Source organism: Lepisosteus oculatus, chromosome 9 (assembly GCF_040954835.1).
Source record: "Lepisosteus oculatus isolate fLepOcu1 chromosome 9, fLepOcu1.hap2, whole genome shotgun sequence".
Taxonomy (NCBI): domain Eukaryota; kingdom Metazoa; phylum Chordata; class Actinopteri; order Semionotiformes; family Lepisosteidae; genus Lepisosteus; species Lepisosteus oculatus.
In genome coordinates, this window is record NC_090704.1 from 3,153,366 (window position 1) to 3,168,365 (window position 15,000).

Consider the following 15,000-nt stretch of genomic DNA (forward strand, 5'->3'; position numbering starts at 1 on the left):
AATTCTCGGCACCCCCCTCCTCTTTCCCTACCCAAACGGTCGGGATCGAAGCGTTAAATCAGCCGTCTTGTTTGAACTTTAACTGACCAGTTATGAAAATATCACACCCAGTGAAAGATAGCTGCAAGGAAATGAGCACAATGGGATTTTGGATGTGTCTTTCGGGAGCAGTTTTATGACACTCAGTACCTTGTCAGATGGCTTGAAAGTCTCGCGCTGGTTATTTACAGCCGATCTTGCCCCCAGCTGTGAAAAAAGGTTTTGCCCCCGAATCTCATTTTAATTAATGGAAGTTTATTTTGGCAGCTTTTCTGCTTGCATGTCTTCTGTAGTTGATTCTGAGACATTAGCCTGTTCCATTTTTTTTCTGGGGGTGCCTTGTCTGCTGTCTGTTGTAACCCCCGAGATCTAATAGCTGAGATGTTTCCCTGTGAAAAATATCCGGAAGAAGTGCTAGCCCTGTCTTATCTTTTGCTCTGCTGTGAAGGGCTTTCAGTCCCATGACTGAAAATTCTCAAACACGAGAATTGAGTTAGATGGTAACCAGGTATAGATTTGCGACTCGTATATTTTGGGCATGTCCAAGAGCATGTGGGAATTTGGGAGGCTTGCTGCATTGCGAATAAGTCTTCTTGGAGGTCCCCAGGCACCTCCACGTGGTGACATGTGAGCCTCTTATACAAACAAAGGGTCCAACCTGTGTGGAGTGATGGAGAGGTTTTCCAGATGTGAGAGGCCCGGGGGTTATTGTCTGTCATCCCGTTTACCCCACTGTGGTGGAAGGGATAGCAGCCCCTTGGAGACCTTGTTGCCGTGTTTACATGACGGAGAAGGGCCCTTCAGCGCTCCCGGCCCACCTGGCACTGCAGGTGTGGCTCGAGCAGCGAGCTGCTTGGAACGCCCAGTTCCAGGTTGGCGGGGTCCACTTGGGAGGGGTGAAAAGGCCATGAAAAATGTCTGTGGGTGGGGGGACAAAAAAGCAAGCTTATAAATGGTTTCAAAAGTCTGGCATTGCTTCGTTTTCATCTGTGCCCCTCGTTCGTTCACTCGTAGGCCTGTTGTGCGTAACTCTGCTGTGCAGTGAAACATGAAAGTTACTCTCATGCTAACCTTGAACTGTCTAGCACTTGTTGTTCTTGATTTGGCTGCTGTAATTTGGTGCTTTGAATGGACAAGGGGCGCGTAGCAGAAAAATCAAGACACTCAGTTTGTTGTCCACTTCAGACTTCAAATGTGCTTCTGGTTATGCTGACCCTGCAGGTTGTTTTACTGTGGTGCTGTAGGCACTAGCTGGCTTTTGCAGGTCTTGTGGTCAGATGGCAGGCTGGATAAAGACTTGTGCAATATCATGACACTGGTTTGAGCAACATTTTTATTTTTTATTTTTGCAGCTCTAGTATCCATCCAGATAAGTGCAGCCTGATATATTTCCAGGCTCAAAGTAAAGTCCTATTCCAAGAGCCTGAAAGGATGGGATCTTTTGAGTCTTGAACAGAGAGGATTATGAGGGGGACCTGATTCAAGATTTCAGAATACTCAAAGACATTGATGAATTCTTCAGCATTGACCACTAAAACATAAACCAGAGGATACAAGTGGAAACTAAAGTGCAAATCACTGCCCTAAAGTGGGTTGTGGAATTTGCCGGTATGAAATGAGTTTTTTTCACATGTGCTAATAGGCCTGTGTTTCGTTTTCTTACAGGTTCACAAAACCCGCCCCCATGTTTCTGGACCGGAACTTCAGGCGGCTGAGCAAAGTTAATAACTACTTACCTCCATTTGGGTTCAAAACGCAAGGTACTACTTTTTATTTCAAGGTACTGGTTTTTATTTTGTGCTAAGTGTAGAGCACAGCGACTGCACACTGCTCACTGGACCGTTTCATACGGCCACTCATCACAGCTGCTTTTAAAAAGCCATTTGCTTTTTAGATGTTTTGATATTCTCAGTGATGACAATATTCCTTATAAATAAGTGTTTCCATATCCCCTGGAAACCACTTTTCCTTTCTTAACACAGTCCCAAAGCATAATTTGGAAAGCATTTTAATCTCTTTCTTTGCATGATCTTACTTGGAACAGGCTTAGTGCTTCTCGCTGTTGGAAAATGGTGAGCACAAATTAATTGTTCTCTTCCATGACCAGAGATCTCCAGACTGGAAGTCTTTTTCCATGTTGAGTTGGGTTTAAATAGTCCCTTTTATCATTTATATGTTTCTGTAGGGTAGGTGTCATGCATTCTTAGAATGGTGTAAGCAATCTGATGTGTGTTCATGCACCCACTGGAAGTGTTTTCTGATGCAGAGAACTTTTATGTTCCCATTAAACACAGGTGAGGGGACTTGGCCAAAAAACATAAAATTGTCTCAGAACTGTTTTTTAAAGCCGAGCTCCGAAGACCATCTGTGAAAAGGAAAGGAGAGATTACACGACTGACAAAGTATTTCTATTGGCTTGGACATTTTTTATGATGATCAGTTGCAGGTAAATTGGTACAAGAAGTAATTTACAGGTCAAGGGTAAGAGGTCCCTTCACTGAACAGAGTTCTTTAATTTTTCAATAAGGCCTTAAACATGATTTAGGGACTCTTCCTCTTGGGGGAGATCCCTGCTTTAGGCTCTCCTTCAAAGTGTACAAAAAATAATTGGGAAATGGAATAATAAACCCAAATCCCCCCCCCAATAAAAAATAGACAAGTGTGAATTCACTGGTGCTTGATTTCCCATACTTAAATTCATATTAGATTTCCTGACGATTTCAAGAACGTTTGGACTGGGTTTTAGTGGGTTTAGGATATGTGTATACTGTTTTAACACTGTTTTACAGATTTCTTTTGTCTTTATTTCTTTAAACAACCAGTCCATGACAAATTGAACGCAAATATTGTGTTGAGAGATAACTGTACCTGGTGTGCCTGCCCTTAAACGAGTGTCTCAGAAGCTGGGTTTTTGTTTTAAAGAAACCTGCGGTCCAGTTCTTCTCCTGTTGATTGCATGAATTTAGCCAGATGTCTGGCTTTGACAGTTTCTTCTGTAAGTCATTGCTCGGGCATGGTGAGCGAGTGCCAGTGACCGAGACCTGCAGAGGGATCCCCTCTCTCGGTGCCTGTCTCTCAGCACACCGGCACATCAATTATCATCAATGTTTTGTATCTTATTACTTATTCCCACTTTACACAGCGAAAAGGCTTAAATCATTTCCAACCCTTAAAGCTGTTGACTTTTTAAAGAAACTTTTGTATTCCATATGCTTAAGAAAAAATCATAAAAACCTAACTTATGCTTAAACATGTTTATTTATTGGTGGAGATGTGTGATAGAATATTAATAGTTCAATATAATCTGTGGTATGGTATTCTTGTAGGGCTTACCAGTAAAAAGCAGTGCACTTCTTTAGCTTTGTTTGTTGAGTCCAGGAATCCCACCTTTAATGGCATGCCTGTGCTCCAGCTGTTCTGTGCTGTGCCTCCGTCTTCCTGCTTGAAAGGAGAAGTAGTCATTTGAAACATTTTCAGAAGAGCCAAGAAGTTAGTCAATATTCAGAGTGTGCCTGATTAATGGACCCCAGGTGTGATCATTTTGAGGTTTTTTTTTTAGTCACGCATTGTTGTGAACATACAGTAGTAGCTTATAGCAACATTACTGTGACGTTACCATTTTTTTACTTTTTGTCCGTGCTGTGTGGATGTATATGACTTATGAAAAGATTGGTCCATACGCTACAGCAACTGGAATCCATAATGGATGCCTTGGGATCATGTTTTGACATGATTCTCACTGATAATGCAGGATGATGGGTATTGTTTTTCGGAGTAGGAAATTGGAAACGGATTCGTTTTTGCGTTTCAGCGTTTTGTTCTACAGCCTGCTCGCAGGGAATAAGAGTTGGCTTTCTATTGGAAAAAATAACGTACTTAATACAAATCTTGTTTGTGACCACAATGTGACCTTTAAAAATCTAGCTTCAAAGACCGCATCAGGGGTAGGTTTCGTGGGCTGGGGGGTGGCCAGTGACAGCCAACAGAGAGATTGAAGCTCAGCAGTCTTCACAGTATACATTGGTAGATTGTTTGCATCATATCCAGTTAGGTAAGAGAGAGAAAATGTAGGTATGTGCATTACATAGCTGTTTATAGTGGCCTTTTCTATTCGTTCCGGGGGTGACAGCTTTATATGGGTGAAATTTTTAAATAGAGCTCTTTGCTGTTTATGTTCCACCTGGCTTCTATTTTATCTGCTGACAGTTAGAGCAGCGAGTTGTTTTTTTTCCCCAACCCGAGACCTGTGACAAGGTGTTATCTGGCCTTGCTGAAAAGAAATTCTTGGCAAAGCGTTTAAGAGCCCCAACAAAAACGACAAACCCAGTTTATTTTTAGGCCGGGCGAGTGATTGTTGCCCCTGTTTGACGTCAGCAGCAGGCCTCCTTCTCCCGCCCTCCAGTGTTCCCTCTGTTTGCCCTGCTTGGCCGTTGGTTTCCCTGCCCTTTTGTTGAAAACCGCATGGGTGACGTCTGCTCTGCGAATGTTTCCAGCCCGAGTATTCTGGCTGAAATCTGCGTGAGACTTTCAAGGCCGTTCCTCGTGAGATTTGATTCTCCTGCAGGTGTGCCTTGGAAGCTGTTGTCCATAAACAGTCCCCAACCAACCAAGACAGAGCTTGCGAAAGCTTGCCCAGAAGCATGGATGAAAATCGCACCATCCCAGTGGGCAAAGTTGGATTAGGCTGTATAAAAGAAACACCCAATGTACTTCTATCACACCTGAACTTGGGAGTGTGAAAACTTAATCAATATACAGTTATTGCCACCATTTAACTTCTTTCACTTGTAGAAGTGTTCATTTTGCAAATTCCAAGTTTTGATTAAAAGTACTCACTTTAAAAAAAGCATATAGATTTGTCATTCGACACTAGGGGATTGCCATTGGAAGGGGGTGAATACTTTTGTGCTTCGCTGCTGTGCTGGAGCTCAGCTCAGTCCAGCCCTTTTCCCTGATCCAGTTTCATCTTCTACATCACAGAAGGCATCAAGAAGAACTGGATTGCATTCCTCATGCCTGTATTTGGCCATGCACGGCTCCCAGAATGATTCAAGATACCCTAAAAAAAGGTATTCAGCAGCTGTGGGAAATGTGTCCCCACCCCCTTGATTTGTTTATGAATTCCCATAGACTGCTACTGTCTCCCATTACAGATTGCCCATCAAATTCTTATAAGCATGGGGATTGCTTTCAGCCATAGAGTCGGGTTTGTGCTCAGATGTTGTTAACTGGAGATGATGTACCAAGAAAGGCACTATGTTTGTATGAAATGGGACTAGTTTTGAGCAACTGGAATGCTACCTGCCCCATCTATGGTTGGCTGTTTGAAAACTGGAATACTACTACAGCTATAGCAGCAGACATCTTTGCATAGCTGTGGAAAGTACTTGTACATCACTATTAAGTAAATAGCCTGCTGTGATCATTATGCATTGTCCCGACCAACTACTTTCAAATAACCTCCAAATGCTTAATGGATTTTTTGTAAAGTTCATCAGTGCTGTCAACTCCCTTTTTAGAGGGTTTGAAATGGTTCGTTGCTGTAAACCAACAGTGACTAAGCTCTGTGAACCGTCTCGAGAAATTATTCAAGATGTCGAAACCGAATGGGAGCAAAGCCAGTTCCATTCAAAAGACAAAATGGGTGATTTCCCTTAACCCCACGTACATAGACTTCAGAAAATGTAAATACCGCAACTGTTAAAACGTGTTTTTTTTTTTTTTTTTTACATGTTCTGAAGCTGCTTCAGTATTGAAGTGTGCTCACCTGTGATGGGTGTTTGTCTCTTTTCAAGCAGCTTGTTTTCAAAGCCAGCTTGTGGAATGTTGTCCCGTCTGTTTAACACTGCACAGCACCTTCTTGTAACGATACGTCAGTCACCTTCATCATGCAGGCGTTCCAGGGGCCCGGCCCTATGGATGGGGCTGTCTGCAGTGTGCGTCCAGTCCGCGCAGGAGGGGGGGTACATCTCTTAGCAGTTGCGTTAAAGCATCGAAGGCAGTGCTCTGGTGAAATGTTTATTCTGACAATTAAAAATGTACACGTTGCTGGGTTTTTTTTAACTCCCTTCGAGAGGGCCTGTTCATTCATCCGAAAGAGTGAATGAATTTTTCCCATTATGGACTGGGTGCTTGGAGCCATGTCATCAAGAGTGCGCAGCAGCCTGTGAAATCGGAGCCTTGAGCACGTTTTGGCACCAATGCCAGCACCAGCCGGAGCCCCTGCGCCTGGGTATAGCAACAGGAAGCCACATGCCCTGAAGGCTCTGGCTAGGGTCCTGTGGGATGCAGCTGCGACAGCCAGGCAGGCAGTGAAGTCCTTGCAGTTTCGAAAGAATGAGCTCCAATTCATGCCAAGGCCTTGAGGAGCTTCATTCCAGAGGAGGGCTCTCTTGGGGACTGACTGGGGTGCCCCACCCTTAGAAACAGTAGCCTGGGTTTTCTCTCCTTTGATTTCTCTACGCTTCAGTTGGCTTGAATGAAAGCCTTTCTTTACAAATTACCATCGGGCCTGATTAAAGTAAGTCAGTCTGTTTGCATTTGTACAATTAGCTTGTATTTGCATTGTGGTACTATGTGATGCTGTTTCCCCTTTTCTCACTCCCTCTACATGCTGTATACTGTATATTCTGCCACCATCTCTACCAGTGTTATTCAGTGATTGATTTGTTTTGATTCCATTGATGTATAGCTGGTTCCTGCTATATTTATTGGATTTTTTTTCTGTCTGAAGAAGCTGGTGCCATGGATGAAATAGGTTTTTATCTTGAGTATTAAATTAGTTCATTCTTAATTGCAGTACCACCTGCTGAAATGAATGAGCGTTATAATATAGTACTTTGTTAACACTGGTTGAGACGGACGTTGCACACAGGTCTACTACAGAATGTGGTTGTAATTTAAGCCTAGAGACATGAATGTTCACTCCTTTATGCATTTTTGACAAGTATTTTTATTTTTTAAGATGCATAAGTTACATATTAATTTTATGTTCCAGGACATGTAAATTGTCTGTTCTGTGTTTTATCTGAGACTTTTTGAAAAAGAAAAACACAGGATTACTGCTTTATGGATATAACCCGCAAAGATAGAAAATAATCCTGTATTTTTACACAATACTGGAAAATTACTGCGGTATGTTAGTCGTTCACCTTTGAGCAACCAGTTTCAGGGCTTTCACCATCCTGACTGATAGCAGAGGGTTTTTGTTGTACAAAGTAGTACATCTTGAGCACCTTGTCTGAAGACCAAAGGCCCTTTTCATTATAATATACACCCAAGATCTTCTCTGAGATTAACCAGAAAATTAAAAAAACAACAGAGTCGAGGGAAGGCGAACAGAGTGTCCCACACCAAAGCTTTTGACTCCTCGGAATTGTAAAAAATATACTAGTAGCCACTGTACCGCATCTTAAATGAATGCTCTAGCAAGTCAGTGACATAACCAAAATTCTCAGAGGGCGAGAGAATGCATGCTTTATCTGGAGAATGTGCTTGTTTAAAAATGCCATTCTTAACTGAGTGTTTCTTTATGGACTCTTTCCGAAGCACACTTAGCGGAATTTATTCCTCCTGCTCGCGGTGGGCCCAGGACTAGCTCACAGAAAGACGTCTTGTGCCTGGCAAGCAACTGGAAACCCTAAGCGATGGATGTTTTTGAAATATGAAAGGGGTTATCTGCGTCCAGCGATTTGTAACATTGTTCGTTTCTTTTAAGGATCTTCATTTCTCTCTTCTTTCCACAGAAAAAATTATCGACGCTATCTTGTCAGCAACGAAGCATTACGGGCTGGGTCCAGAGCTGGACAGGTAGGTGCGCCTGTCACTGAGTGAGAGTGCGCGACTCCCGTGGGAAGTCCTCTGGGAAAGAGCAACCCTTTGCAAGGTGCCAGGCCAGGAGCCCCGCTTTAGAACTGCACGGTTCTCCTCTTCCCTGCCACAGTCTGTGTTCACTGCCTGGCTGCTTCGATTGAGAGGGACCTGTACTTCTTTACGAATGACCCAGACATGATGCGCAAACAGGATCGCAAAGGACAGGGAAGGTGTGCTGGGGGAAACGCTGACCCGTTCGGTTGAAGAAGTGCACCCTGCACTGGCAGTGGATGCACTTAGAAGCTCCAGGTGGTGACAGTCCATGCTCATCCCAGCGGCGGAAAGCCAGACACAAGCCAGTGCAGAAACGCTGTGGCAGCTGATGTCGTTTCCAGTATAGCGCTCTCTGCTCTTGCGAGACCTTGACGTCATTCATCACTCGATACCCCGCAAGACCTTTTGCAGGTCTCTCACATCTTTGGAAGGGGAGCAGATTTGGTGCGACTCTGATCCCCATCTCTTGAGTTTTAAGTACGGGTGCAGTGGCGAATCTAAAATTCCCCGCTACTTGTGCAGAGAAAGATTCCCGCAGAGATGAAGCAGCGTGACCATCTCCTGCCTCTCCACGCTCTCGCGCCCTCTGAATGAGTCACCGTCGGTCACATCCCGCTTTGTTGAAATAATATCTCCAACGCGTCTCGGCGAGGGGTGTTTACTGCGCAGAGAGAGTCAGAGAGCCCTTGGAGCCCACTTCAGGGCTCCAGCATCAAAAGGGGCTCGAATATGTCGAGCCTCTTACGGGTCTTACCGCCTGTGCGGTCTTTGATTGCTTAAACACGGGGACAAGCTGAAGTGTTTATCGTAAGAAACACACTGCATTTAACCCGGAAATTCCAGAACCGTGCTGAGCAAATACCTCCAAACCACAACAGTGAATCCATCACTCGCACACACCTTCATGTCTCTCCTTGTTTTTTTTTGTTTTTTATTTTTTTAATTTCTTGGCCAAGTAGTCTGGTGTTCAGTGCATGATCCATGGTGTCAGAATTGGCTTCTGAAAGCTGAGTTTCCTTCCTAAGGTTAATGCATTTCCGCAGGCCTACTTTCAGTTGGCTCGGTGTTTGTCACAACACAAAAACAGTGGACAGTCTGCTGGTGGTGGAGTCGTGGCACTAAGTGTTAGGTCTGTACCTACAATGCAGTTCCTGGAAACGAACCGATTCAACTTGCAGAATTACAGTGGATGTTTTTGTGGCAGGCAGTAAGCACCTACGTATTTTATTCCATCATGTACTGTGCTGAAGTGGTGTTTTGTGATGGACGACATTTTTAATAGAAAACATTTTCAACCATTTTTACTCAAAATTATAAAGTTCAAATCTGAGAAAAACTGTAACAGGGCCATTGATCATTGTATCATAACATTTCATATAGTAACGCTAACCTAGCTCTCCTTATCAGTATTGATGTCCTATACATTTTATTAGCTTTACAGCATTCTGCAGGTCACAGTTTAGTGGTTAAGTGGTGTTCCCGAGAGATGTCACTCTTAAAGGCGCAACACACAGCATTTTATCCCGGAGCCCCAGCCCTAGGAAGAAACCCCTCCTTTTTCTCTGAACTGTGTACGGCAAAAGAAAAGACATTTACTGGTTTAGCTGGTAAGGAATCCTGAGTGTAGCATCCTAAGAGTGATGTCAGGGAAACGTTTGACCTTGGTATAGGCTACTGGAGTGAACCTTCTCTAGGCCTGGGGGATTTTTATATTAATCATTAAAATGATAGAGCTGCACAACATAAGACCAGCAAGCGACATAGGATATTGATACTAATGAGGAAAAGACTTGATTTAGGGTGAGTATTTGAGGTCTTACGACGCCAAGTCACAGGGCCCTGTCATGGCATGTTTCCTTATTTCCCATGTTGTCCTGGTTAAAGAATATTCACTCAGAAACAGTCTTACAGCCTTTCGGCCTTTAACCTTGGGATAACATTTCTTCGTGCAGTGCTAGGTCCCCTCTCTCCCTTCATTTTGTATAAAAAAGCATTCAGACCTGCTGTTCTCAGTCTGTTGGAAACATCTTCACTTTGTCAGGCAGTTTCCATATTTGTTTGGAGATTAATGTGGGAATTCAGTGGTGAGATGACTTCACTGTGAACGGACATCCCCGGCCTCCTGCTGAACATTGTCGTCATCCTCGGGCTCCTCCAGGGGCTGTGGAGGGGGGCAGGATCTATGTCCCTCCATTTCTTAGTCACCCGGACCCAAGGCGAATAAAAAGGCTGCTTTTATCGTCTCTGCATGTGTGAAGACAAGAGGAATTCAAAGACACCCAGTTCAGATCTGGCTTCAAAGCCCTTAAGCTCTGTGTGTGTGATGTCCCTTAAGAGGTTAAGGGACAGGATCAGTCAGTTCATGCTTGAATACAAAGGTTGTGGCACTGGTGGGGAAAAAAAAATTCCCTCTCCCATCCTCTAGTTATTGCTGTAACATTATTGTTGTCTTGTTTCCGCTCGGGATTATTTCATTGGTCCCGATATTTTCAGAAGATTGGTGTCCCGTGTGTCTGAAATCTTGTCTTGTAAATACACATCGCAGCCTTTCTGCTTGTTTGGGGCGCAGTGCATTACTCCACAGCACCTGCAGGGGGATTTTATACGACTGATTGTGGCAGTGCCTGTCTGTCAACAAAAAGACCACGTTTGGTGGAACCTGCACATCGAGTGGCAGATCAGATGGTCACATTTGTATGATAGGTGATGCAGATGAAGGATAAAATAATTGCTTCATTAGTATTCGTTCAATGCCTTTTGAGCCCTTTCTAACCTGGATTTCACTCGAGAGTGAACGCTTACTATTAATACCTTTATTATTTTATGCTTTGATGGTAGCAGGTCCTCTCCTGTATGCTGCTTTGCTAACATGAAGACATTTTGTGATACAGTTAATACATTGTATTCTGCAGTAAAAAGAATGATATCGTTCAAGGACAGCTAAACAGACTCTGTAGAATGGGTTTATGGTGGTGTGGCCTGTACATACTTCATGTGCTAATCGGTTTGTTTATATTTCCCTCTTCTTTAACAGTTTGAGCTGTAAAAGATGCATCATTGTTGGGAACGGAGGGATCCTTGCCAACAAGTCCCTGGGCTCCCGGATCGATGAGTACGACGTCGTTGTGAGGTGCGTATGGGCCAGGCGCCGTCCGGATTGAAACCTTTTCTAATCGTCCACGTACTTGTGTTTAGCACAGAGAGAGCCGTTTAGTCTAAAAAAAAACTGCAAGCGGGGGGTAGTTGGACTAATGGTTCTGCGAGCTGCTTTAATGAAAGTCACAAGTAAATGTGCTCAGAGGCAAATTTTCACAGTGTAACGCAGAAAATCAAAAGCCTGAAATCAAGACGTTCCAGACCACACACTTTCTTCACCCAAGTGGTGTTTTACCCCATCTGCCGAAAGACATTGTGAATAAAAATAACCTGTGGTGAGACAGAAGAAAGACAAACTATGTCCTTAATGATGCAGAGAAAACCCTATATAAGCAAAAAGCCGTAACTGAATTAGTGTTTGACAGAATAATTTGTAACGTACTCTCCTTAATTATGCACTGTCGCATATTGAATTACAGCTTCTTTGAAAGAAAGGTTCTAGATCTAAAACTGTTAGGGTAGCAGTAAGAGTTAATGCCCTGATCTGCGTGAGTGTTTAATGGCCGGGGGAGACCGATGGAGGAGTGCATGTGCCCCCTGATGCTTGGATTAAGAAGCGATTGGACAGGCAGCCTGGCGGGGCTCTGTCCAGGTGGGCTGAGTGGCACGCTTATCCAAGCATGTGCGGCTCTTCTCAACTGGAAGGACATGTTATTATGTGTGACCGGCTTGCCCCCGGTGCACTGAAGGGCTGTTCCTCTGGGAAAACCTCCTTTATGCCCCCGGCCCTCTGACATAGATCTCCCCAGCCCGTCTAAGGGACGTGATCTCAGGGGTGCCCCAGCCTTAACCCCGAGACCACTGGAACTAACAGACTCCTGCAGCTGCTTCGTGATGCAGGGTAGACGAAGAGGGATCTGAGAGGTGTGACAGCACTGAGGATGTCCGTTATCCCTAGGAGCTTAATTTGTAACAACACAGGAGACATCTTCTGTGCATATCATCATTCCTGTCAAAGCAACCCGCTTTTTTAAATTTTTTTTTTGTCTGTTCAGTTCCATGTAGGGACAGAAGGCTTTACAGACATGCTAGGCTGTGCATCCCAACATCATGTTCAAAACCGATTGACACCGCAAGTGTGCGGCAGGGTGTGATGATAATTCTTTACCCTGATGACTGAAACGCTGACGGCGATGGAGCTAAAAGATGATTTCCAGAGGAAGCGGTTTGGAGAAGTATGACCAATATGGTTAACCACAATATGTGATGTGCTCTGAAAAGCCTGCCTTAGTGACCACTGTAATCTTTGGTGATGGACAAGGCTTATTCCTTTCCTTTCAGAAATGTGTCATGGTTGTATTCATCTCTTTGTTCTCTTAATGGGAGACCAGAATTCTCCTGAGAGCTGAAGTCATGTTGTGGCCAGCGATTCTGTCAGAATGATCATCAAAAGTCCAAATAGATGTCCATGTGTGAACAGCACAGTGATTTTAGAGTAAGGCGATGACAGCACAACTTCGATCAGAGAGACCTACAGCTTTCCGAGAACTGCTGTGGGTGCAGAATTTGTTCTGCAGTCGTGTTCTTCAACACTCTCAGACCACAGACGGCGAACACGCTGTTAGCTTTCCAATCTGGGTTTGTTGATTAGCATACGAAAAGTACGGATTTTACCCACCGGTTAACTGCGTGAATTTCGCTGCCCTTTCCCAGCGGGGAATGATGCTGCGGCGAAACATACGTTTTTTTGCGCCGCGACTGTTGTTAAAAAGCATGAAGAACTCCCTGTGACCTGCCTGCTGTTTGCAATGAAAACGGATTTGTGAAGCGGTGACGGTGACTCTGTTCTCCTGCAGCCTGCTCTCTTCTCGTTTCTCGATTCCGGCCCCAGCTCAGTGGGCCCCTGTGCTGGACGGTGCTGACAGCACTTGTTCTTGATCCTGCTGGGTTGGTACATGCCTCCCGCTCCTCTTCTCATGTCCAAGTCTGATGGTCACACTCATCCGCTAAAAAGACTTGCCGCCTCGTCACAGATGCCTTTTTTTTACTGTCGGGTTTTTTTTAACATCACTAGGCTATGAAAAACGAGCCGTTGCCCTTTCTTGAAATCCCGCAGCTCCAGTGCTGGGCTCCGTACTGGACTGGGCTTTCTGAGTGTGTCTTTATCTAGTGCAAAGTTAATTGTATTTTCTGATCTTACATGAACCAAAGCTGCAAAAATAATCTGACAGAAATGGAAACAAGAACTTTGTTTGATTTGTCTGTGTAAATAGCAGGTGTTTACCTCATTCCATGTGGAGTTACTAAATATCTCTTAATAGCATTTATTGCCAGGGACTTTTTCCCTATAATTCATAAGTTCCCTGTAAGTTCCTAGCGTATGACTTGACTGCAAGAATGTAATTATTAATTTGTACTCAATTCTTGCAGGAGTTAACTGTTGCTATGATCTGAACTTTTAATGTTTATTGGTGCTTTTCCCCCTGCTATCCACTTGATTATGTGTGCTATTTTAAAATATTTTACTTCCCCGCTCAATCTAAAAATGGGACTTGTGTTTACGGTTTCCAAGTATCCTTGGAAAATATACAAGAAGGGGTCTGAAAGATCCAAGATCGACAGACCCCAAAAAAGTTAGTCAGTGTTTCGTTTGCAGACACTGGGCGCTGAAATGATTCCGCTGTAACAGGCAAGTTACTTAACCTGACACCTCGCGGAAAATATGATCAAAACATTTTAGCGCATTGCAACAGTGGTTATTTTTGGATAGCTGGAAAGTACCATTTTTAATTGGGGTTTTGGAAGCAGATCTCATCTTTGCAAACCGCAGAAACGTTTTCCGCTGGGTTTCCCAGGGCCTGCGTGCTGGGCACGAGGAGGTGAGGTGGACGCCCAGCCACGAGTCAGGTGGCGTCCTCGTGCGGATCTTGGTGGGCGTGGGACCCAGCGGCGCGGTGGGGGGGGGGTGATGATTCAGCCCCTCCTCTGCCTGCACGGACAGGGGGGGTGGGTAGATGAGTATGGCACGCGCCGGGCGCTGATGGCGATGCCCTCTCCTCGCAGGCTGAACGAGGCCCCCGTGGCTGGTTACATGCGGGACGTGGGCTCCAAGACCACCCTCCGTATCACCTACCCCGAGGGGGCCATCCAGAAGCCGGAGCGCTACGAGAAGGACTCCCTCTTCGTGCTCTCTGCTTTCAAACCCCTGGACTTCAAGTGGCTCAGGCAGATGGTCTTCAGAGAGAGGCTGGTAAGTGCCCTACAGCGGGCCTGACGGGGGCGGCAGGGTGGTGATGAAGCCCTCTTCTGCCTGCATGGGGTGTTAGTTGAGTATGCTCATCTGCAGCCTGGAACCAGCCTGCGGGGACACCAGAACATCATAACATCGCTTTATTAGCCCTATTTCTTGCATTAGGAGTTAGTCTTTTCACATACCCCAGCTTGATCTCCATGAGACACAGACACACAGACAGGGAGAGAGAAGCTTGGGGTCAGAGTGCAGGGTCAGACATTGTACGGCGCCCCTGGAGCAGTTGGGGGTTAAGGGCCTTGCTCAGGGGCAGCAGGATTTCTCTGCCGGCTGCGGGATTTGAACCGGCAACCTTCCAGCCACAGGCGCAGATCCTCAGCCACAGAGCCACCTCTCCGCCCCGCTCCAGTACTTCCCGTGAACATGTCACAGGAAGTACTGGAGCACAGCTGGAACATTCATCGCGTCCTGCATGAGGAGCTTTTGGATGTCCTCAAGCAGGACACCACGTCTCATGTCGTAACTAATGAGACACCGAGGCAACAGAAACTGCATGGCTGCTCCCAGCAATGGGCTTCTTTAGCTTTGATTTGGAAGGGCTCCTCTGCAGCTTCAGAGCCATGTCACTTTGCGCAGTGTTTGTTAAAGAGGAGAAAATCCCATTTTCCACAAGTGAGACAACTGGGGGCAAGTTTACCATGTTTACTACAGTTAGTCTAGAGTAGAGAAGGAAATTCACCACGGAAGAC

The 15,000-nt window shown here is 45.0% G+C and overlaps 1 protein-coding gene across 5 annotated transcripts in view; it reads left to right on the forward strand.

The window, feature by feature from the left end:
* LOC102684544 (CMP-N-acetylneuraminate-beta-1,4-galactoside alpha-2,3-sialyltransferase) overlaps window positions 1–15,000 on the forward strand; it is a 90,498-nt gene that overhangs the window by 49,894 nt on the left and 25,604 nt on the right. For all 5 annotated transcript variants that reach the window (XM_069193961.1, XM_069193962.1, XM_069193960.1 and 2 more), the window contains 4 exons: window positions 1,705–1,799; window positions 7,785–7,848; window positions 10,940–11,035; window positions 14,065–14,251. In XM_069193961.1, coding sequence (XP_069050062.1) covers window positions 1,705–1,799; window positions 7,785–7,848; window positions 10,940–11,035; window positions 14,065–14,251 — 442 coding nt within the window. The remainder of the gene's footprint in view (window positions 1–1,704; window positions 1,800–7,784; window positions 7,849–10,939; window positions 11,036–14,064; window positions 14,252–15,000) is intronic.